The sequence below is a fragment of the Hyaena hyaena genome, unplaced genomic scaffold (assembly GCF_003009895.1).
Source record: "Hyaena hyaena isolate Hyena2069 unplaced genomic scaffold, ASM300989v1 scaffold_591, whole genome shotgun sequence".
NCBI classification, from domain to species: Eukaryota; Metazoa; Chordata; class Mammalia; order Carnivora; family Hyaenidae; genus Hyaena; species Hyaena hyaena.
The window spans coordinates 335,534-356,379 of NW_024081224.1; the positions used below are offsets into that span (position 1 = coordinate 335,534).

The 20,846-nt window shown below is 52.5% G+C and overlaps 1 protein-coding gene across 3 annotated transcripts in view; it reads left to right on the forward strand.

Moving 5' to 3' along the window:
- The first annotated feature begins 3,683 nt into the window (after positions 1-3,683).
- The window catches only part of RAB11FIP5 (RAB11 family interacting protein 5), a 37,983-nt gene continuing 20,820 nt past the window's right edge, over positions 3,684-20,846 (forward strand). For all 3 annotated transcript variants that reach the window (XM_039256889.1, XM_039256890.1, XM_039256891.1), the window contains exon 1: positions 3,684-4,272. In XM_039256889.1, coding sequence (XP_039112820.1) covers positions 3,842-4,272 — 431 coding nt within the window. In that variant the 5' untranslated portion in view covers positions 3,684-3,841. The remainder of the gene's footprint in view (positions 4,273-20,846) is intronic.

The following is a 20,846-nucleotide window of genomic DNA, read 5'->3' on the forward strand; positions in this document are numbered from 1 at the left end:
CAAAGAAAAATGAGGATAGAAAATTAAAAGAAAAGAAATTAAGACTTCAAAGAAAAATGAGCATAGAAAATAGGCAACTCAGAGAACAGACAACTCAGTAAAAGAGGAAATATAAATGACTAATAACTGAAAAATAAAGTTCAATCTCATTGGCAATCGAAGAAATGCAAATGAAACAAGGAAATACAAACATTTGCTTTCAGCAAAGATTTCTAAGATTGATAACACTTATCATTGTTTAGTGTGTGTTAAGATGGCTCTCTTATTAACCCTTTGAGGTGACTTCTATTGTTAGGCTCATTTTATAGATGTGGAAACTGAGATTCAGTGGGGTTTAGTAATTTCCCCAAGCTTACAGTGCTGGTGACTGGTGGCACTAGAATTTGAACCTGGGCTGTGTGACTGACTCTATTATGGTGAGGGGCCTAGAAAACAAATGTGGGAAAGGGGAGGTGAAAAACAGGGGAAATGCAGCCTGAAGAGCCAGGCAAAGAGATTTGAAGTTCCTATGTGGAAGGGTGAATGGGCTTTTATGGTATTGCAGAGAGAAGCAACGAGTGGAAATTACACAAAGGACCACTTTTTTTTTTTTTTTTTTTTTTATAGCAAGAACTATCCCCTAACGGACTAGAGAGGCCCAGGAAGGCATGAGCACACCTGGCCCCCAGGGAGGTAGGGGAATCCAGAGGGGTCCTTAGTCTAACCCTCATGGCAGGTTGCAGGGGATGGGGATGTTGGTGGTCTCATTTTCTAGGTGGTCAAGACCTCTGTGTCTTCAGAATTTCTGCTCTTTTTTCAGCCACAGATAGTTAAAAGACCCCGCCCCTTCCTCCTAGGGCCAAGTGATCTGCAGAGGAACCCTGCCGGGCTTCACTGCCCTCCTATACCTGCAGTCCCAGGCCAACAGGAAGCCTGAGCTTGCCAAACTGTGTGGGCCAGGGAGGAGGAAGGAGAGCAGAGTAGTCCATCTGAGTTCTCTTTTGCCCTTTCCTGCAGCCTTGCTGCTCCATGGGGGAGGGGGAGGAGGCAGTCTAGTCATGTCAGAGAACTAGGAAACAGGTGAAACAGAACCCTTAAAGAAGGGTGACTAATGTATGTTAGTTGCAGTTTGGTAAAGATGTCTTCATTTGCAAAGCCTTCGGGGAATCCATTCTTAAAGTTGGGGCTTCATCCTGAGTGCAACCTTGGTTAAGTCTGTTAACGTTTTTTATACCTCAATTTCTTCATCTGTAAAATGGGTATGACAACACTTCCTGCTTTATCAACTCCAAATGATGCAGTGCTTACATGACCAACAAGCTAGTGTGAGAGCAGAGTGCCACAGGCAGTACTCACTCAGACCTGTGTTCAGGCCCATTCTCTGCAAGTTTCCAGTAGAAACTTAGAGAAAATTATCCAAGCTCTCTTTGCTTTAGTTTCTTCATTAGTGAAAATGAGGGTGGCAGTAGCACCTACCTTAAACGGTTGTCTTTGGGGGTAAATGAGATAATACATGTAAAGTAAACGGTAGAACCAGGACTCCAATGCCCACTCCAAAGCGACACTACAGTTGCCTCACAAGCATAATGAATATAAATCAACAGCAGAGTGTAGAGAAAAGCTTGGATAGAAACACAACAAATTGTTAACCATGTTTCTTTCTGGATGGGGAGATTATGATCTATTTGTATTTCCCTTATATTTTTCTGTATTTTCCAAGTTATGTTTATAATGAGAAGAAAAGCTGTATATGATTTGTAGATGCCTTGAGATCATCTGTGAGATTTCTACTGTATGAAAATCTTTCACACTATTTTCTCACGCAATCTTCTCAGCAACTGCTTGAAGTAGGCATCATTATCCTCATTTTCTAGATGAGTAAATGAGGCTGATAGAGGTTAGAAAGCTGGTTTAATCTTCAGATCTTATTGCTGTGAAGTGGCAGAGAGCCAAGACCCACAGGCAGATTGGACTGCGTGAAAGATAGGTGCTATCCACAGGGTTGTTGAACCATGGGGCTCAGTGCCCAGGACTTCTCCACCCCAGTCTTCAGAATGCAGGGATAAGGTGGCAGGCTCAGGATCCCGCCTGTGGTGTGTGTGTTCCCATGGATCTCCAGTGCCTGGTGCGCTGGTTCCCTACATCCGTATTGTGGTGGAGGATATGCATGGCCTGCAGAGTTGGGATTTCGGCCTCCTTCTCTCATAGCACAGGAAGTCAAGGGGGTACTTTGGAGAGTCTTTCCAAGAAGAAACACAGGTTTCCACCATAAAAGTATCCAACAGAGGAACTAAAAAAAATAGGATAACCACATAAAATTGAGGGAGGGAAGTGGGTGTGAGACACATTATCTGTCACAGCAGGAAGACAATAGATAATGGCCCTGATAAATCCATCTATGTAAGCATTTTATGTAGATAGATGGAGGTACCCACCAAGCTTGAAAACACAAATGGCTAGAAGTGGGCTTTCTTTGGATCCGGTGGTGGAGAGGAAGGGAGTCTTTTGCTTTTCATCATAAACACTTCTGTCCTATTTGATTTTTTTAGGTGTGTTACATTTTTATGTAAAAATTATGATTTTAAAAAGTACAGGCTGTGGGGTCATCTGTATGGTTTCAAATCCCGTCTTTGCCAGTTATGGATCTTGGGCAGTTTAGCCTCTCTAAGCTGCAATTTTACCTTCCGGAAAATAGGAATAAAACCCATACTCATCCAGAAGGTTGCTCCGAGGATAAAATGAGGTAATGCATATAAAGTACATGGACCAGCACTGGCCGAAATGCAGCATCTATAATTACCAACCATTGTTATTATTATTAATGATAAACCAAGCGTTCAAATCATACGCCTGGGCTTTGCACACAGTAGGCACTTAATGGGTGGAAGTAATTGTTTAAAACTCCCACTAGAGCCTATAATTTCAGTCAACCGGTGACGCAGGAGCTCCAGCTGAAATCTTGATGTCGTTACTTATTCATCACCCTGCTCTCCACCGCAGTGTCCGCTATGGGCGGGCCCAGCGCTCTGGCCTTCCGCGGCGCGGTCTCGTCTCATCAATGGGTCCCTGAAGCGCGAGGAGGTCGCAAGCCACGGCAGATCACAGGCTTCCAGCTCGCCGTTGCGGGCCGGTCACTTGCCAGAGCAGGACTCCCTTCTGGTTTCACGCAGCATCTTCCCTGGCAGGATTGGGCTGGAGGAGGGTAGAGCGCGGCTCGAGATGAAGGGGGCAGCGGGGTCCCGCCCCACCCCCACTTGCCCGCGCCAAGGGGATGGCCATTCTAGGAGGGGCGGGCCGGGGCAGTTGTAGGGCAGGGCTTTCGGAGCAGGGACATCTTGAAGAAAGATTTAGGATTGGCCGGCAGACGCAGAGCGGGCTTTTCATACCGGGCAGAGGGTGCCGCGTTCCCGCAAGCGAGGCAGGGTTCCGCCGGTGCCCTCAGACCGGGGGCGGGGCCAATGCCGGAGCCCCGCCCACCCCTCTGCAGTGGCCGCACGCCCCACCCCTTGGTCCCCGTCGGCCCCTCGAGCTCCGGGCAGGTCTGCAGAGGCCAGCGCAGGGGCGCGACAGCCGGTGCCCCCGCCGCACTGCCGCACCGCCACGCGGGTCTGGGTCGCGGGGCGGGGCGAGGCGAGAGGCGGGGCGCTGACGTCGCGGCGCGGCCGGCGGCCGGGGAGGCGGGGAGGCGGCTGCCGGCTCGGCCCAGCCCAGCCCGCAGCTGCGGCGGCCGGGTTGTGGCGGCGGCGGCGGCTGAGCTCGGAGCCGGCTGCCGATCGCCCTCCGCCCGCTGCCTAGCTCCTCTCACGATCACCGTGTCTGCGCCCGCTTCTGCTGGCCCTGGTACGCCGTCTCCTGCCCCGCCATGGCCCTGGTGCGGGGCGCCGAGCCGGCGGCGGGGCCCTCCCGCTGGCTACCCACGCACGTCCAGGTGACTGTGCTCCGGGCCCGTGGGCTGCGGGGCAAGAGCTCGGGCGCGGGCAGCACCAGCGACGCGTACACGGTGATCCAGGTGGGCCGTGAGAAGTACAGCACGTCGGTGGTGGAGAAGACGCCGGGATGCCCGGAGTGGCGCGAGGAGTGCTCCTTCGAGCTGCCGCCCGGTGCCCTGGACGGCCTGTTGCGGGCGCAGGAGGCCGACGCGGGCCCGGCGCCCTGGGCCGCGGGCTCCGCTGCCGCCTGCGAGCTGGTGCTCACCACCATGCACCGCTCGCTCATCGGCGTCGACAAGTTCCTGGGCCAGGCCACGGTGGCGCTGGACGAGGTCTTCGGCGCAGGCCGCGCCCAGCACACGCAGTGAGTGAGGGGTGCTGAGGGCGCGGAAACGGTTAAAGGCCTCGCTGGGCGGGGCTGGCGGGGGAGCTGGACCCCCGAACCTCGGCCAGGGCTGTGCGCCCTTTGCCGCGCGCTCAAGGGCGTAAACCGACGAGTTGCTTCTTTGCATTTTGGGTCCCCTTCTGATCCCCTTCCTTGCGACGTTCAGAGCTTGACTGCTGGGGTGTCCTTGGGTAGCCTAGGGGGAGGTATGATTGGTGGCCTAGCTTTAGGAGTAGATTGCCCAGTAAAGTTCAGAGTGGGATGCAGAGGCCTTTGGCCTATGGTAGCCTCAAGAAGAAAAATCTTGGGGCCATTCTTAGGGCCTCTGGGCCTGTCTCCCTTTCCTGGAAGGGGAGGGGCACTGTAGGCTCCTGCCCCAAGCCAGGCCCTCAGGGTAGTGGAGACGCCCACTGCCTCACCCTGTCGGGGAAGGAAGGTGTTCTACTCGAGGGCTAGATTGCCCCGATATGCCTCACCAAATCTGGAGACTGCAGAGGGCATCTGCTCCTTGCCTGGTATTTGGATGGCCTCTGCAGCCTAGAGACAGATGCCTCTGGAACCCTGCCCCTCTGTGTCCCTGTTCTGAAAACAGGAGAACCTTCTAATTAAAGGAAGAAAACCCTTCAGGCAGCCTTCAAGTGTCCTGCCTGTCCTGCTTGAGGTGAAGGCAGCGTCATGGTTAATGCACAGCGAGAGATAATCTCCCAGCCACTTCCACCTAGAAGGGCCTGTGTGTTTTTTAATCATTTATTTTTGGCAGTGTTTAACCTTCCCAGTGTTAAGATCAAGGCTTCAGACTTGGAGCCCCATTTCCTGTTTGGACGTGGGCAGGATCTGAAAGCCAGTCCCAGGGCTGACCACCTGCTGTGGATCATTCAAGGGGTTAACTGGGGTGACACCTCCCCTGGACCCAGTGGGCCCTAGATGAGGAGGGTAAAGGGAAGGGGGCAGGGTTATGCCCTGGGTGGGGACGGGTGCTGAAGAGGTTTGCCCACCTGGAATGGCCTCTAACGGAGTAAATCTAGCTTGTTGGAGGAGAAGGATGAGCCTGGTGCAGACCCACCTGAGAGCAGGATTTGGTTAGACGGGATCTGACCTTGAATGTTTTTCAAAACATGTATGGGAAACGGCCTTGGTGGCTCTGTGGCCTGGGGTGGGAAGCTGGTTAGCATAGGGCAGGTTCAGGGCAGGGCTGTGGCCTGGCTCCATCGCCCCCTCCCCTGGCCTTCTCTTCTCCTTTTCTCATGAGTTGCTGCTGTTTGGTTGCTGGGTGTGGAATCATGTGGTATAGTTTGGCCCTTATTTTGTTTTTTTCCTCCCCTTTTCTGTCCTCTCCTTCCTTTCTGGCTGAGGGAGGCCATGGGGGTGGGGTAGAAAGCTCTCCTCTGGATCTTTGCCCTTTCTTTTCCTGAAGAGGCTTCTGTCCCCAAATTCATTCAACCCCTTTCTTTCCTGGTCCTTCAGCCTCCACTGCTCAGCTAATCTGACCAGACTGGTACATGCCACCCCTGGTGTACAGGGGGAGACAGAAAGTCTCTAGGCTTGTGGGGAGAGGCCTCGGTGAAGTCAGTGACTTGGGGTGAGGGGGAGCTTTGATTTTTTTCAATTTCTGCTCTTGATTTCTTCTTGGTCTTTGGTTCTTCCTGAGCTGTGTGTGCTTGTAGGCCCAGGTGGGCCTGTTTGCAGCCAAGGACAGTCCCTCTTGGTGAATTTGACCTGCTACCCCTTGATCTGAATGGGAGCCTTATTTATTTTATAGAAGTCATCTTTCTCACCATGATCTTTCCACACCTACCGGCTGCTTTTCCTCTGTTGGCGCTGACCTGGGTTATTTATAGAAACTGAAGGGGGCAGAAAGGAGAGGGGCCCTCCTGGTGGGCCGAGGAAAAGTCTGTGGAATCTGTCTGATCTTTCAGTACACTGGACCTAATAGCATGCCTGACAGGGGGCGAGGGCTGCTGCTCCCAACTCCCGCCTCTGACCCGTCCCCACCTCCCACCTCTGACTTTAATGGCTACTCCTGGTGGCATTTCCTGGGAGCACCCTGGAGTGAGCTGCTACAACAGTGAGTCTGCACATTTCCCAGTGGGGAGAGGACAAGATGGAGAGGACCAGGATGTAGCCTGTCAGCTTTGGATAATGGTGGAAAAGAACAGTATCCACTCTAACTCCAGGAGCCAGTTGTCGTGGTCTCGGGGAAGGTCGATAGCAGCTCTGTGTCACCAAGACAGAACCTGACTGGGGAAGGGCAGCCTCATGGTTATAAGGATGGGACTGTGGAGTTGCAAGAAACAGATTCTAGTCTCAAACTTGCCACCTTGTGGCAAGTCGAATAAACTCTTGGTGCCTCAGTGTTCTCATCTGTCCAATGGGGCTAATGTTATAAGATTGATGTAAGGCATGAAATGAGAATGCAGTTAAAGCATCTAGACGTGGTTGCTGGACAGTGAACAGCAATGATAGTGCAGGGAGGTTAGATAGTGGAGTGGAATGTGGTAACAGTGTCTGGGGGATGTCCCTGCCCTGGAAAAAACTTTCTCATGTGATGGGGGGAGACAATACAGACCTTAGAAGAGCCTGAGCCTGGAAAAACCCTAGGACCATAAGTGACAGAGTACATCTGGGAGTATGAGAGTGCCTGATGACATAGGGTGACCCCTTGCAGTCCTTCGTTCTCTTTGCTGCTACAGGCTTGAGGCCCCTTGCAGTGCTGAAGCCCGGCTCAGATCAGCTTGTAGCCCTCGCCAGCAGCCTGAGCTGGGGCCACCCCTGCCCTGTAGGGGAGGCTGGAAAGCCCGGTGTTTAAGAGCCTGGAGACTGGGGTTTCACTCCCAGTTCTGTGACTTACTAGCAGGCAAGGTTCTTAACCCGTTTCTTAATTTCTACAAAGGTCACAATAATAATTATCAGATCGCAGGATTAAATAAGACAGTGTCTGTAAAAGCATTGGTATAGTCCCAGACCTAGAGCAGGGCTTCAAAGGATGGGTGTTGTGGTTACTCTGAGGACCCTGCTTTATGGGATGATGGTGAATGGGACATGGTGCCTTCATGGCCCCTAAAGTTCCTTTGCCAAAGGGTGCTCTTTGAGGTGAGGGATTTCACTGGAGGCTTCCAAATAATTGAAGAGGAAGTTCTCAAAATATAATTTAATGTAATACAGGAGGAAACTGATTATAACCCTCTCCTCTCAGTAAAGCCCTACATGCATCATCATGAGTCTGGAAATCCTGAGATGTTTCTCCACTATTTCCTCTCCGGGATTTATCTCTGTACCCTTCTTAGTACTCTCCAGTGGGTGCTGTGTGTGGAGTAAAAGAGTCCCTGCTGTAAAGGACCCCCCCGCCCCCCCCCCAATCCTGGGCCTATTAGATTGATGGTTAGAGCCTGGCCCCTTGGGAAGGCTGAATCTGGGCTTAATTTGGGTCGGGATCGATTTGGTTTTTTTTCATCCCAAAGAATAACACTGTTGGGACCGTGGATAGGCTGCTAACTGTGGCGCCCTGACAGGTTCTGTTGACTCTGGTCAGACCTGTGCCCCTGATTTTATGGAGGGCCTCGTGGAGGCCTGTGGCCCAGGACCACGTGGGTTTGAGACTACAGTATTCTGGAGGCCTGAGATCCCCTTCTGAGTGGTGGGTTGGGGGGCACTGGGAGATGCACTTGAGGGAAAATGCAGCCTGCTGGACGAAGGTTGGGCTGGTGTTTTAGGGCTTCCATTCGTCTCTTGGCCTCCAGACAGCCTGCGCATTCCTGTGCACTTGACCTCGCGGCCTTCTCTCCCCTGGTTTCCAGACGTGACTGCTCCTCAGAAAGTAGCTGAGGCCACGAGGGACCTTGGGTTGGGCTCCTGCTCCAACCCCAGACCTGTGGGGCTGCTGGGGAAGTCTGCTTTGGCTGTGGGGGGTGGAGGAGTAGGCTCTGGCTCCCACTCCCTTAGTTATGGGTAGTTTTTATTTGGGGTTGCCTGAGCAGCAGTGGCCGGGCAGAGGGGAGGGGTAGGAAGTGACTCCTCTGTCAGACTGGGCGGCTCCTGGCTGGCACAGCAGCTTCCCCTTCCCTCTGCATCTGGCCCTGGGCGGGGACCCCGTCTCTGCCCTGTTCTCCTCTCTGAAGCCAGTCAGGGACAGGCATAACTCAGCAGATCCTCCATGCCAGGCATCCGCAAGAGCTGTCCCTTTCCTCCGATGGGGGCTGCCGGCTGAACTTGTTATTGCTGCTTCCCTGGTGCTGTGACGCTCTTGCTGAAGCTAAATGACTAGTGTGGCCCTGTCCAGACGTTTCCCTGCCCTTCCCACCCTGTGCCGCGACAGATCATTAACACAATGACAGGAGCCCTCTGGGCTGTCTGCGAATCAGTACTCTATTTTTTTCCTTGTACAGGGCCAGTCCTCTTCAAAATCATATAGTCATGAAGAAGCTTTGGCCTTTGTCACAGCCAAGTGATAAAAATAAGTCTACAGTGTGGGTCCTTTGTACACCTGGCTGTGCTGCCAAGAAAGGGTCTGATGGCTTTGCTCTTGGTGTGCTGGCCAAGGACCCCTTAGGTTATTTCTTCCCTCAGGAAGGATGGCGGCCAGTGAGGAGAGCTGGGCTTGGCAGGTCCGGCTGAGGCCCGGGTGTGGGGCTGGGCCCAGGCCTCTCCTTAGTGAAGAGCAAGCCAGCAGGGACTCTGCAGGGTCCCTTCCCAGGAGGCTGCACTTCTGAGGAGCTGCGCAGGGGAGGGGCTTTGTCACAGGCCTCCTCGACCTTCAGCTGACCCAGGGGTTGGGGGGGGGGTGTGGTGGGGAGGGGAAGCACAGCACTTAATCATGGGATTGCAATGTCAGAGCTAGAAGAGTGCTTAGATGGGGGGGACTGAGGCCTGGGAGGGGAGTGACATGCGCTCAGCTACTCAGCAGCCAGTGGCGGTTAGGCCCTGGCAGCCCGCATAGCTGTAGGATTCTGGGCAAGGAAAGAGGGCATTTGGGGCCCTGTGTGCATCCCAGGGGGACATTGCTGCTGTGATAGGGGCGGGGGCCTTGGGGCTTCCCTGTGGGCCTGGAGGGGCAGTCATCCACACGCTTTTCTGGAGTGCCTAGACAGAGGCCGAGAGGGGCCACTGGGTAGGGTGGGGGGTTCCGAGGAAGGGAGGGCACGTATATCCCCGCCTGAATGCCGTGAAGGCATAGCTTTGTTAGGAGAATGAACCCCACGTTTTTGGAGGAAGGGCCACAGGCAAGTGCTTTCAGGCCTTGCCAGGGAGCACTGGAGATGGTCCGAGCTTACGGAACTGCTGGGCTCAGCTGTGGTCAGGGACACCTCCTTGAGGAAGAGACATACACTGAGGATCTGTGAGGCCCACCCTGGCAGCATGTAGCAGTCTGTTTTGGGGGGGCTGTTATTGCCTTGTTAGTGAGGCATATCATCTCTTAAGCCATTTCTCTGTGCTGCCACTGTCCTGTGAACTTGACTTACTGTAGCTCACAGGAACCCCTTGAGGTGTAGGTACTGTTACTGTGTTTCACAGATGGAGAAACTGAGGCACAGAGAGGTGAAGTGACTTTTTCTTTTCTTTTTTTTTTTTGCTTTAAAATAATTTTTTTAATGTTTAGTTTTGAGAGAGAAAGTTCACGAGCTTTCACAAGCTCTCACGAACGGGGGAGGGGCAGAGAGAGAGAGAGGGAGACAGGATTTGAAGACTTCTCTGACAGCCCAATGCAGGGCTTGAACCGATGAACCGTGAGATCACGACCTGAGCCAAAGTTGGAGGCTTAGCCAACTAAGCCACCCAGGCGACCTGAAGTGACTTTTCTAAAGGCACACATCCATGGGAGGGTCAGGATTTGGACCCGGGCACCCTAGCTTCAGAGTCTGTGCTCTTCATCACCCCTCTATACTGCCCACCTCAGTTTCCCCCCTTATCTTGCATGATTTAGTTCTGCGTGGGACCAGGGCTCGCCACTGCCCTCCAGAAGGTTCCTTCCTCCTCCGCAGGGCCTCGTGGTGGTTAGCCCCGGGGGTCTGTAAGCATGGACTGCTCCTCTTGTGTGAGGCCTTGGCTGATTGGGACATGTGTGATCTGTGGCTCCAAATCCAGTCATGTCTGTCTCGGGCTGGAGGTGTTGTGTGGGACTTGGGGAGGGAGGATATCAGCGCCACCGGAGTGTCTCTGGAGCGCGGGGGAGGCCTGGGAAGCTCTGCCTTGGCCCCGGTCACCCGACCCTGGAGAGATTTGCTGCCATTAGCTTGTGCAGCAGAGCAGAGCTTGGGAGCATCACCAGATAGACTTCCTGACCTTTCTCAAGAATCATGTGCTGTTTTGCTGCGACAGAACCCTCTGAGCCATTCAGTGCTTACAGTGACGCAGTCATTTGCCTTTTTTTTTTTTTTTTTTTTTTGTTCAGTATCTAGGAAGCAATTACTAGGCAACCACTGTGCCTAGGTCAGGGCTTTGGAGAAAACAAGAGAAAGAAATGTATAGCCCTTTCCCTAGCAGGGCAAAAATGTGTTTGCGACAAGACTTACCCAGGAAGGATAACTAACCCACAAAGCAGTGTTCACACGTGTGAGAGAAGGAGAGGGTCAGGAGAGGGGTGAATTCAGCAGGGTTGGAGTGAGCAGGGTGGGCTTCCTGGAATGATAGCTAAGGCTGTGATGGACGCTGGGTGAATTTCAGGGAGGGAGACTGCCCCTCTAGAAGGGAAAGTGAGTGTTCTAGGGCTGGGCCAGGAGAGGGAGTGGAGGGGAGCCAGTCTTAGTTTCCTCTGTGCCTCTCTCAGCAAAACAGCTTGACTTTATTTATGTATTATTATTTTAATATAGTGGTAGTATTTAACATTTTGTTTTATTTTTTTTAAAGTTTATTTATTTTGAGAGAGAGAGAGAGTACGCATGTTCCTGCAGATGAGGGGCAGAGAGAGAGAGAGAGAGAGAGAGAGAGAAAGAGAATCCCAAGTGGGCTCCATGCTGTGCTTGACATGGGGCTCCATCTCACAAATCATGACCTGAACTGAAATCAGCAGTTGATGCTTAACTGACTGAGCCACCCAGATGCCCCACTATAATTATTATTATTATTTTTTGAGTAGTTTACCTGCTTCAAATTCTAAAGGTACAGGGCGCCTGGGTGGCTTAGTTGGTTAAGCGTCCGACTTTCGCTTAGGTCATGATCTCGCGGTTTGTGGGTTCAAGCCCCGCGTCGGGCTCTGTGCTGACTGCCAGCTCACAGCCTGGAGCCTGTTTGAGTCTGTATCTCCCTCTCTCTCTGACCCTCCCCTGCTCACACTGTCTCTCTCTCTCTCTCCTAGAAATAAATAAAAATATTTTTAAAAAAAGTACAGAAGGTATGCAATGAAAAAATCTCCCTTGCTCTGACCTTGAATCATCCAGCTTCTGTCTTCAGAGGCACCAGTATTGCCAGTTCTTGGGTAAACTTCCAGAGTTATTCTATGCATTTAACGTTTGCACGAATACAGCATTCTCCACTCACAGGTTTTACCTGTGCTCAGCCTGACTGTCCCACATAGGGGGTTTATGTGTTGTCTCTACCTATTGTGAGTCTGAACCGGGACTCTGGCGGAGGGGACAGGCACTACTTAGCTTTGCCTTCCGTGACTTAACTCTCCTGTGTTGGGTGAATATGGGGTTAGGAGCAAACTGGGGAGGGGGTGTGGTTAAGTAGAATTTCTTCCTATTCCCCAACCCCCATCTGACCAAGGCCGCTTGGGGGAGGGCATCTTGCTGGTACTCTCATTCCTCCTGGGCAGAGTCATCACTCGTTGGTCCTAGGCAACCTTGCTCCCAGGGGCCGATGACAGCTTATAAAAGGCCCTCGATGGACAATGAACCCAAATCTTTATGTGTGGTTTGGCCTACATTTCAAAGTGCTTTCCTGGCATCACCTCATTTCATTCTTCCCTGTGGGCAGACAAGGTGACCCCCATTTTTACAGATGTGGAGACTGCCGTCTCAGGAGGCGAAATGACTTGTCCAGGGTCACATGACTTGTTAGTTGGTGGCAGCCAGATTTCTGACTTGCAAGCCCAGTGCTTTCCCCCCTACCTCGTACTTTTGGCTGGACACACTTTCTGCCTCTAGCAGGGTGGTTAGATTTGTCTCTGGGCATTTTTATAGCTTTTCCTCCGCCAAGTGAGTATCGTCCCTGGGCAGTCCGAGGCAAGCTGACAGTGACAGGCCTCAGGAGCCTGTATCAGTAGGGGGCATTAGCTGAGATGTTTGTGCCTAGGAGGAAAGCCGAACCCGGCTGGGCCTCCGAGGTGAGCTGAACAAGCCATGTCCACGGAGGCTGGGGTGGCTCTTGAAGTGATGGGGGTTCTGGGCTCTGAGGACTGTTGGTTCTAGAGTAGGTGATAAGAATCATCCCGTGACCTGATAAGAAGCAATATCCTGCCCCAGGACAGAGTCTGGCCTGCTATCTTGCCGTAGATACCAAGTCAAAGGGTGAGTTTGATTCTGGGCGTGAGGAGCCAGAAGATGGGCCTGAGGCCCTGCACACGTCATTGTGTCTGGTAGTCTGTGAAGAGGAATGCTTGTGTGCGGTTTTGGAGAGGAGGAAGGGCATCCCAGGCTGGGGACTCCGGGGAGGAGGTTTTCCAGCTTCCCCCAGCTCCCTGAGTAACTGTCTTAGTTGGCACTTCTCCCCGCCCCTAACTGGCTTATCTTATTGCCCCACTTTTACCGAGGTGAAATGGTTGGTTTAAAGCCACTTAGTAGACCCAGAACTAGAACCCGGGTCTCCTGTCTTCCTGCTATGCTCTTAAAGTAATTTTTTTCAGCTTATTTTTGGGACTAGCTGAGCCCTTGCCAGTTCCATCTCACTTATCCAGCAAGTATTGGAAGGCATTCCAAATATCAGGCCCTGTCCCTGCGTTTGGGGGATAAAAGGTAAGTAGCAAGTCCCTGCTGTCAGCTCGTACTGAGAGTGCAGGGCGGAGGCTCGCTACTGCTACCTTTGGAAAGAAGGCCCTAGAGGGAGGGCACTTCTAGCCCCTCCCATTGCTCCTGTCCTAGTTTAGGAAAAAATCTTTTTTTTTTTTTTTTACTTGTCTTCTGGACTGTTAGCATAGCTGCCGCTGCCTTTTTATAAACCGGAATGCCAGTTTATTAATTTACAATGAGAAGTAACTGCTGAGGCGTTTGGAGCTGCTCGGGTCAGCCCAGCCGCGGGACCTGCCCTGGGTTGTGTCGGCTTCCTGCCTGTCGCCCCCGCCTTGCCTCTGTGCTGTCCCCATGCCTGCTGTCCCCACGCTCCTCCTACACCACAGCATCCATCAGGCCAGGTCCTTGTGCTGTACCCCTTAGCGCTCTTCGGGGCCCAGAATTAGGTTACAGCTCTGAAGCGCAGTGTTTAAGGCAGGCTCCTACGTGCCCCAAAGCCCCTTTCTGCCTGTCTTTACCCGTCACCCCCCCCCAATCATCTTAGTACCCCCTTGAATGTTCCTATGCATCTGGTACATTTTCGTGGTGTCAAACACTTTCCTGATTTACATGGCTATCTTATTTCCCCACTAAGATGTGAGCTGCTTGGGGACTCTCGCTTCTTGTTCCTGGCAGGTACTTGGGAAATGTTTTGAATGGAGGCCTCAGCTAGGCTATGGCTGGGTATGATGTCATGGGTGAGAGCCCTGTGCTTCTAAGAGGGACAGTGTTAGGGGCACCTGGGTGGCTCAGTCGGTTAAGCGTCTAGCTTCAGCTCAGGTCATGATCTTGCAGTTCATGAGTTCGAGCCCCACATCAGGGTCTGTGCTGACAGCTCACAGCCTGGGGCCTACTTTGGATTCTGTGTCTCCCTCTCTTGCTGTCCCTCCTCCACTCACACTCTTTCTCTCTCTCAGAAATAAACAAACATTAAAAGAAAATTAAGAGGGTCGGTGTTGGCATTAAGTGCCGGGATCCCGTATGTCAGGCCCTGTGCTGGGGTGTGGCCATGAGTGGGCAGGGCTGAGCTCACAGGTCCACTGGAGGCTCAGAGACCTGGAGCAGGGCTCAGTCACAGGATAAGGAGAAAAAGCCTGTGTCCTGGCCTCTGGGGTCTGATGGAAGCACACTGTTAGTCCCAAGTGGGACCAGAAGCACAGTGTAACTGAATCGGTGCTCCCTAACATAACCATAATGGCCTTGTCACACACAAAATCAACGGTTCCTTAATAATCATCCAGTATCCAGTCCATATTCAAATTTCTCTGATATCAGAACTGTTTCTTCTTAGGTGGTTTATGGAGTCAGGATCAGATAGGTCTTCCATCCTATGTCTGGTTAGACCTTCCAGTGTGACTGTCCCTCCTCCTCTATCTTGGACTCTTACCTGAGGGGAGAGCCGGGTCACTTGTCCTTGAGGCTGACACTGTGGCCCCAGCTGATGAGCTCCTCATGTGCCCCTCCCCTCAATTCTCCAGCCCCTGCTCACTAGTTGCTGGGTCCGGAAGGCCTGGTCCCCACACCCCACCTGCTGGCAGGAGTCCTTCCACGTGGGGCGGGTGACGCTGCCACATGGCCTCGCTGTCAGTGTCTCTCCATCAGCGAGGCCCAGCTTGAGGCGTGGGTCCTGTTAGTCTGACCCAGCCACCATGGTTCCACTCACCGTGCCACGCAGTGGGTTTAGCATTCGTGGATGAGCACCACCTCTGTCCCCAGTCCTGCCTTTTCTTCTGCACCTGTCAGGAATCTGGCCTAAGGAAGAGCTTTCCCTCTCAACTCTGGGGTCACTCTACCTAGGAATAGCAGGAATGACCATTCTTTGCCATTATTTTCCACCAAGGGATGACCTTCAAATTAAAAATCCACCGTGCCCCATGATAGTGTGCACGACCCTAGTTGTTTACACATCAGGAGGTTCCTGCCAGAGCAGAGGTCACAGGCCCTCGTGAGCCTGGGGATAGAGGGGACAGGGTGGCTCAGGTCTGGGGCTGCAAACCTCTTGAGGGCAAATGATCTGCTCTGTACAACATCACTTGAAATGGCTGATGGCTAGCTTGGAGTAGGAATATGGGGGCAGATGATGTTAAGGATAAATACTTCTGTGTTTCCTCCTGCAGTTTTCTCCAACTTTTACTTTCTGGGTCGCAAATCCTCTGCACTCCAGAGCCCAGTAGCCCCCATTTGTACTAACTCTCTACATGGGGAGAGGGAAGTCAGGAAAGGAGAGCTGGCTCAGTGCATCCTTCTCTCCTTTGTGCTGGCTCCTCGCTTCCCCTTCTGGAAGATTCTCCAGCCAGTACTTCAGGCATTCTTAGCTTCATTTGCCTCAGGGGGCGGGGTTTGATTCCTGCCACTGTCAGCTTTGCAAGACCCCTCAGGCCCAGCCTGGTGGTAGCTCTTTGGTAGCCTGAGGTGAGGCCTGTCTCTGCTGAGGCAGCATCCATAGTCACAGGAGAGAAACTGCATTCCCGGTGGGTTATAGCTGTAGCAAGTAAAGGTCAGGTGAGGAGCAGCCCTCCAGGAAGTTAGAGATTGTGGTACTGGGGCATGAGCAAAACAAGCCTGCCTGCTCCCCAGCCAGCAGGTGCACTTGGCTATTTTTCTTTTTCCGGAGTCACCTTCACCGGCATGCAGGGTATTGAGGGTTCGGCTGAGCGCTGGAGCGTGACGCTGGAGAGACTCAGGGCGATGAGCCAGCTTCTGGCCCTGGGCCAGGCCCTCCCCTGTCCCTGGGTGGGAAATGGGGAGCAGTGCCTGTCCTCTGCTTTGAGATCTCAGCCTGGGCACCATGCAGTGGGGCAGGAGGAAAAGACCTGCCATTTTGATGCCCTTGCTCCCTCCCTACTCTAGAGCAGATGTTCTTAGTCCTCCTTATCCCATGGGCCCTATTGGTATCTGGTGACGCCTGTAGACCTCTTCTCAGAAGAAGATCTTCAACTGTATAGGATACAAAGTACACCAATGATATTGGAGTACATTTATTAATATATGGAAATATTTGTTAAAGTAACATGTCTGTTATCACGGTATTAAGTGATGCCATCCAGTAATGGTCTAATAACTTCAAAGTTCAGGGGGCGCCTGGGTGGCTCAGTCAGTTAAGTGTCCGACTTGGGTTCAGGTCATGATCTTCTGGTCCATGGATTCGATCCCCGCATCAGGCTCTGTGCTGACAGCTCAGAGCCTGGAGCCTGCTTGGGATTGTGTCTCCCTCTCTCCCCCTCCCCAACTTGCACTTTCTCTCTCTCTCTCTCTCTTTCTCAAGAAATAAATAAATATTTAAAAAACTTAAAAGAATTTAAAGTTCAGAGTAGTGGTGAATATAAACCATGTTTTGTGACATCTGCCACAACTGTAATGGGATATGAAAATGTCTGGTGTCTCTTGGTAACACACTTATAGGTACTGCTACTATACCGTTGCTGTTGGCAAAAACCTCATAATTGGCAGAAATGCTAAATTTCAGCTAGAGGTTGGGCAGGGACATGGGGACATGGTTCTATGCGTGTTGTACTTGCAGAGGGGGCAGTCTGGTATAGTGATCAAGGTCAGGGGCTCTGGAGTCGGGGAGCTTGAGTTCACATCCTGGCTCACCTGCTTACCAAAAAGAAGTGTGTGACTTAGCTCATTGGACTTCTCTGTGCCCCTGTGTCTGCATCTGCAAAAACACGCGAGTTGACGCTTGTGTGGCATTTCTCGTGTGCTCCACAGATAGCTCACTTACTCTTCATAGTCCTCTTGTGAGGCGAGTGGATTGGATATCCTTTACCCCCATATTACAGATAGGTGTGGAAACCGAGGTGTAAGAGAGATTAAGTGACGTGCCTCCGGTGGTGAGACTGGGGCTTAAACCAGGCAGCCTGGCTCCACAGCCCATGATTGTAGCCACTTTCAAGGTCTGCCTCCCTCACCCACCTCACGGGGCTGTTAAGAGGATTAGTGAGGTATCATGGGAGTGTTGAGTGCATAGTATGGTGCCCAGCACACAGTGAGTGATAAAGGAGAGGCATAGCCATCAATGGTGATAAGATTAGTGTCCTGGTGATGGGCTAGAATGTGGTCAACACCCAACCTCCCTTCACCTTCATGTGACCTCCATTCACTGGGTTGGGCACTTCCCAGGTCTTGCCTGGTGCCTTCTATCAAGGAAGTGAATGAGATTCTTCACTCCGAAATGGGGGATAAAGCTGTCAGGATTAAAGAAGGCCGCCTTTTGGAACTGTCCCCGTTAAGCCTTGCACTTGTGGCTCCTGCGCTTGGAGGACTCCTATTGGGGATGGTAAGCAGGGAGCACCCCCCTTGCTTTTCAGGAGCTCCTGGTCTCCTGAGTAAGACTCCTGGGTTTGTAATGAGAGAAACATTACTACAATTATACAGTTGTGAATTGGGACAGATAGGTTCCTAAGTCAAATCCTAGATTAATTTGTTCATTCATTGAATGAATATTTAGGTGTCCACTGTTTTTAAGTGCTGGGGATGCAGAGATGAGCAGAATACAGTTGCTGCCTGTAGAGCAGGGAAGGATGGACGTCACATCATTGTACTGTGTAGGACACGCACCCCCCCCCACACACACACAAGTAGGATGTCCAGTAGTACTAAGTACGCTGAAGAAACATAATAAGGCACCTGCCCCCGGGGTACTCAGGGAAGACTGAGGAGATGCAGATGAACTCATACCTGATATGAGTGAGTGAGGGAACCGTGGCCTAAAGATCTGGGAGAAAGCAAGTGCAATGGCCTTGGGTTGGGAATAGCCCGCCGGGCTCAGGGACATCAGGAAGGCCAGTGTGGGACGAGTGGTGCAGAGCATCAGGAGCCAGGACCCAAAAGATGGGACTTTTCTACCATTCTGAGGAGCGGGGTGTGATGTGCCTCTTTGATGGTGGAGCAGGGATGGTGAGGGATGGTCATGTCCAGCAGGGAGATGACAGTGACAGGGGTGACAGTGGTGATAGGGATAGAATTCTGGATATAATTTGCACACAGAGCCAACAGAGTTCAATGTTTAGATGTGGGGTGCGAGGTGAGGAGAAGAGACAAAATGATTCCTGGGTTTGGGGACTGAAACAAATGATATGTGGGGGCTCAGCACCATTATTTGAGTCACCAGCTGAATTTGGGGCTGATGAGAATTGAAGATGAGTCAGGTGTGCCTGGGCCTGTGTGTCATGGCCCTTACTGCCACCCCCCGCCCCCGTCTCTGACAGGAGCCGCCCTGGCTAGGGCATGTGTGAGTTGGACATCGGCCCTAGGTCAGCTCTCTGGGTGCCGGGCTTTTCCAGTTATGGTGCCTGGCGGCTGTTAGCCCAGCTGCGTTCCCTGAGAAATAGGTGGGGAGCTGGGTATGGTGGGCCCGGAAGCCCCACCAACAGGAGTAACTAAGGCCATAATCTTGGGAACAGGTGGGGTAACTAGCCCCCTACCCCTTCCATCCCTCCTTTGTCCTCTGGCCCCAGGGTGTGGGCTGAGTCCAAAGTCTAAGCTGGCCCTGCTGAACTTTTGTCTTGTCGCCTGAGGGAGCTTGTGGGAGATCAGGCCCATGAGCAAGGGGCCTTGAAGGCTTCTCCATGGTTCTGCCCTCCCAGGAACTCTGGACTCTGATGGCCACTGGGGGAGGCTGGGCTGCCCTCAGATAGGGTTTTAATGGCCTGGAGACAGGATGAAGCCCCAAGGTTCCCTTGGTGACCTTTCAGGGCTCCATCCTCCTGGACTGTGCCAGCATCTGTGGTATACATCCAGGAATTTTCCAGCCTCTGTCCTCTCAGGGTGTCCTGAGGCCATAGTGTTTGCATTCAGCTTTATGAGAACTGTTACATCTTAAAGGTCAAGGGTGTGAGCTAAGAGTTTGGCATCTTCATGTTCCAGTTCCAGTCCATTGCTTACCAGCTGTGTGACTCGGACAAGTGACAAATCTCTGTAGGTTAATTTCCTCATCTACAGAATGGTGATAATGGACCCCGCCTCCTGGACTAAGTGCGTAGTAAAGGAGGTACAGAACCTTGGACATGAGCTTGCAGTGCAGTAAGGCTTAGCCCCGTCTTGTGTCTCCCCTTCTCGCGTGTGGTCTACAGCAGCACGGGCATCCCCTGGAAGCTGAGTGGAAATGGAGCGTCTCAGACACCCATGACCTCAGATCTGCATTTTTCCCAGACCCAGTGATCCTTGTGCACTTCCAAGTTTGAGAAGCACCGTTACTCCCAAAGCGCCGCCTCCACAGCTGTGAATATCTCTTCAGGGGCAAGGAGTTTTCTCTTACTCTTCCTTCCCGTTGGTGCCTGTCATGGGTTGGCTGTAGACACACTGGGTATAAGTCCCAGATGATGATCGTCATTGTCAAACTCTTGTCTCCTGAGTGGGTGCTGCCTGGGCCTTGGAGAGTTCAGGTCTCTACCCACTTTGACTCTCACACTGCCTGAGAGTAAATGGGAAGCATTGGCTCTGCACTGACGCGGGTTGGGGGGGGTGGGAACCGAGCGGGGGGACTCCCACCGGATGGCTGAGGACATGGAGCTTTAGGGAAGTAATGGGCATCCAGATGAGAGCTCCAAGCAAGGGGTTGGTGTAGCAAGAGGGAAAAGAGAGGGAGTGGAGGCTGGGGATCACTGAGGGCTTGTAACATCTCAGAATTTACTGCCATGCACTATTTTTTTTCTTTGTAGCTGTGTACCCTGGGGGTTACATAGTTAAGTATCTGCAGGGAACCCAGTCCTGCTAGGGAGGCCCGGGCACCCAGAATATGATGGGACCAGGTAGCTATGGAGCAGACTGCAAACAGATCTGGTTGTAGAGTGAGTTTGGTTCTGAGTACCTGTGCCTGGTCAGAAAGAGGAAGAATTGGGCTGGGCCAGGATGGTGGCAGTTGCAAGATCTTTCTAGAGGAGGCGGGACTAGAGCTGGGCCACAGGACCCTGTAGGTACATTCCCCATGGGAGCTCCACTTTGTGGGGATGAGATGCTCAGTGGAATCTGCTGCATGTGGGGCTCTGTAAAGTCTCTATCGTTTCACTGAGGGACCATCAGCCCCCATCGGCAGTGTCTGTGGCCTTCTAGCCTCCAGTGGACTGGGTGCCACAGTGCCTGGCAGGTCTGGGATCTTCTAGGGGCCATCTGGACAGGCAGGAGGAGGAAGCAGAAGCAAGGGGTCGAGGAGAGGGATGTGGGCTTTGTCTGGGAGCTGGTGGTTATGCGGCCTTGCCATCCCAGCCTGTGTGGGTCATGCTCCTGGGAGAAGGCCTGCTCTGGTTGAGTCCCAGGACGCCTGAGATGCCTGGCAGGGTCCGGTTCAGTCCTGCCCTGGACTGGTAGGGAGGTAGATGGGTGACAATGATTGGGGTCCAGAGGCCATTCTAAGCCTCACTCTGCTCTGGATGGGGGAGTCTTAGAAAATGGTAAGTCTTTCCTCTTCACTCTTGGCCTTCCTGAAAAGCAGGTCAGAGACAGACAGATAGACAGAGACTCAAATCCCTGGGGAAGAGCAGGAGAAGCAGAGGCAACCTTATGGGAGGGGGAAGGGCAGGGGATAAGGATCCTCTGGTCAGAGGGGTGGGGAGAGGCCAGCTGCCTGTTCTGTGCTCAAGCAACTGAGGAGATAAGACAGGAGCAAGCCTTTCCTTTGGTCTCTTTTTCCTATTG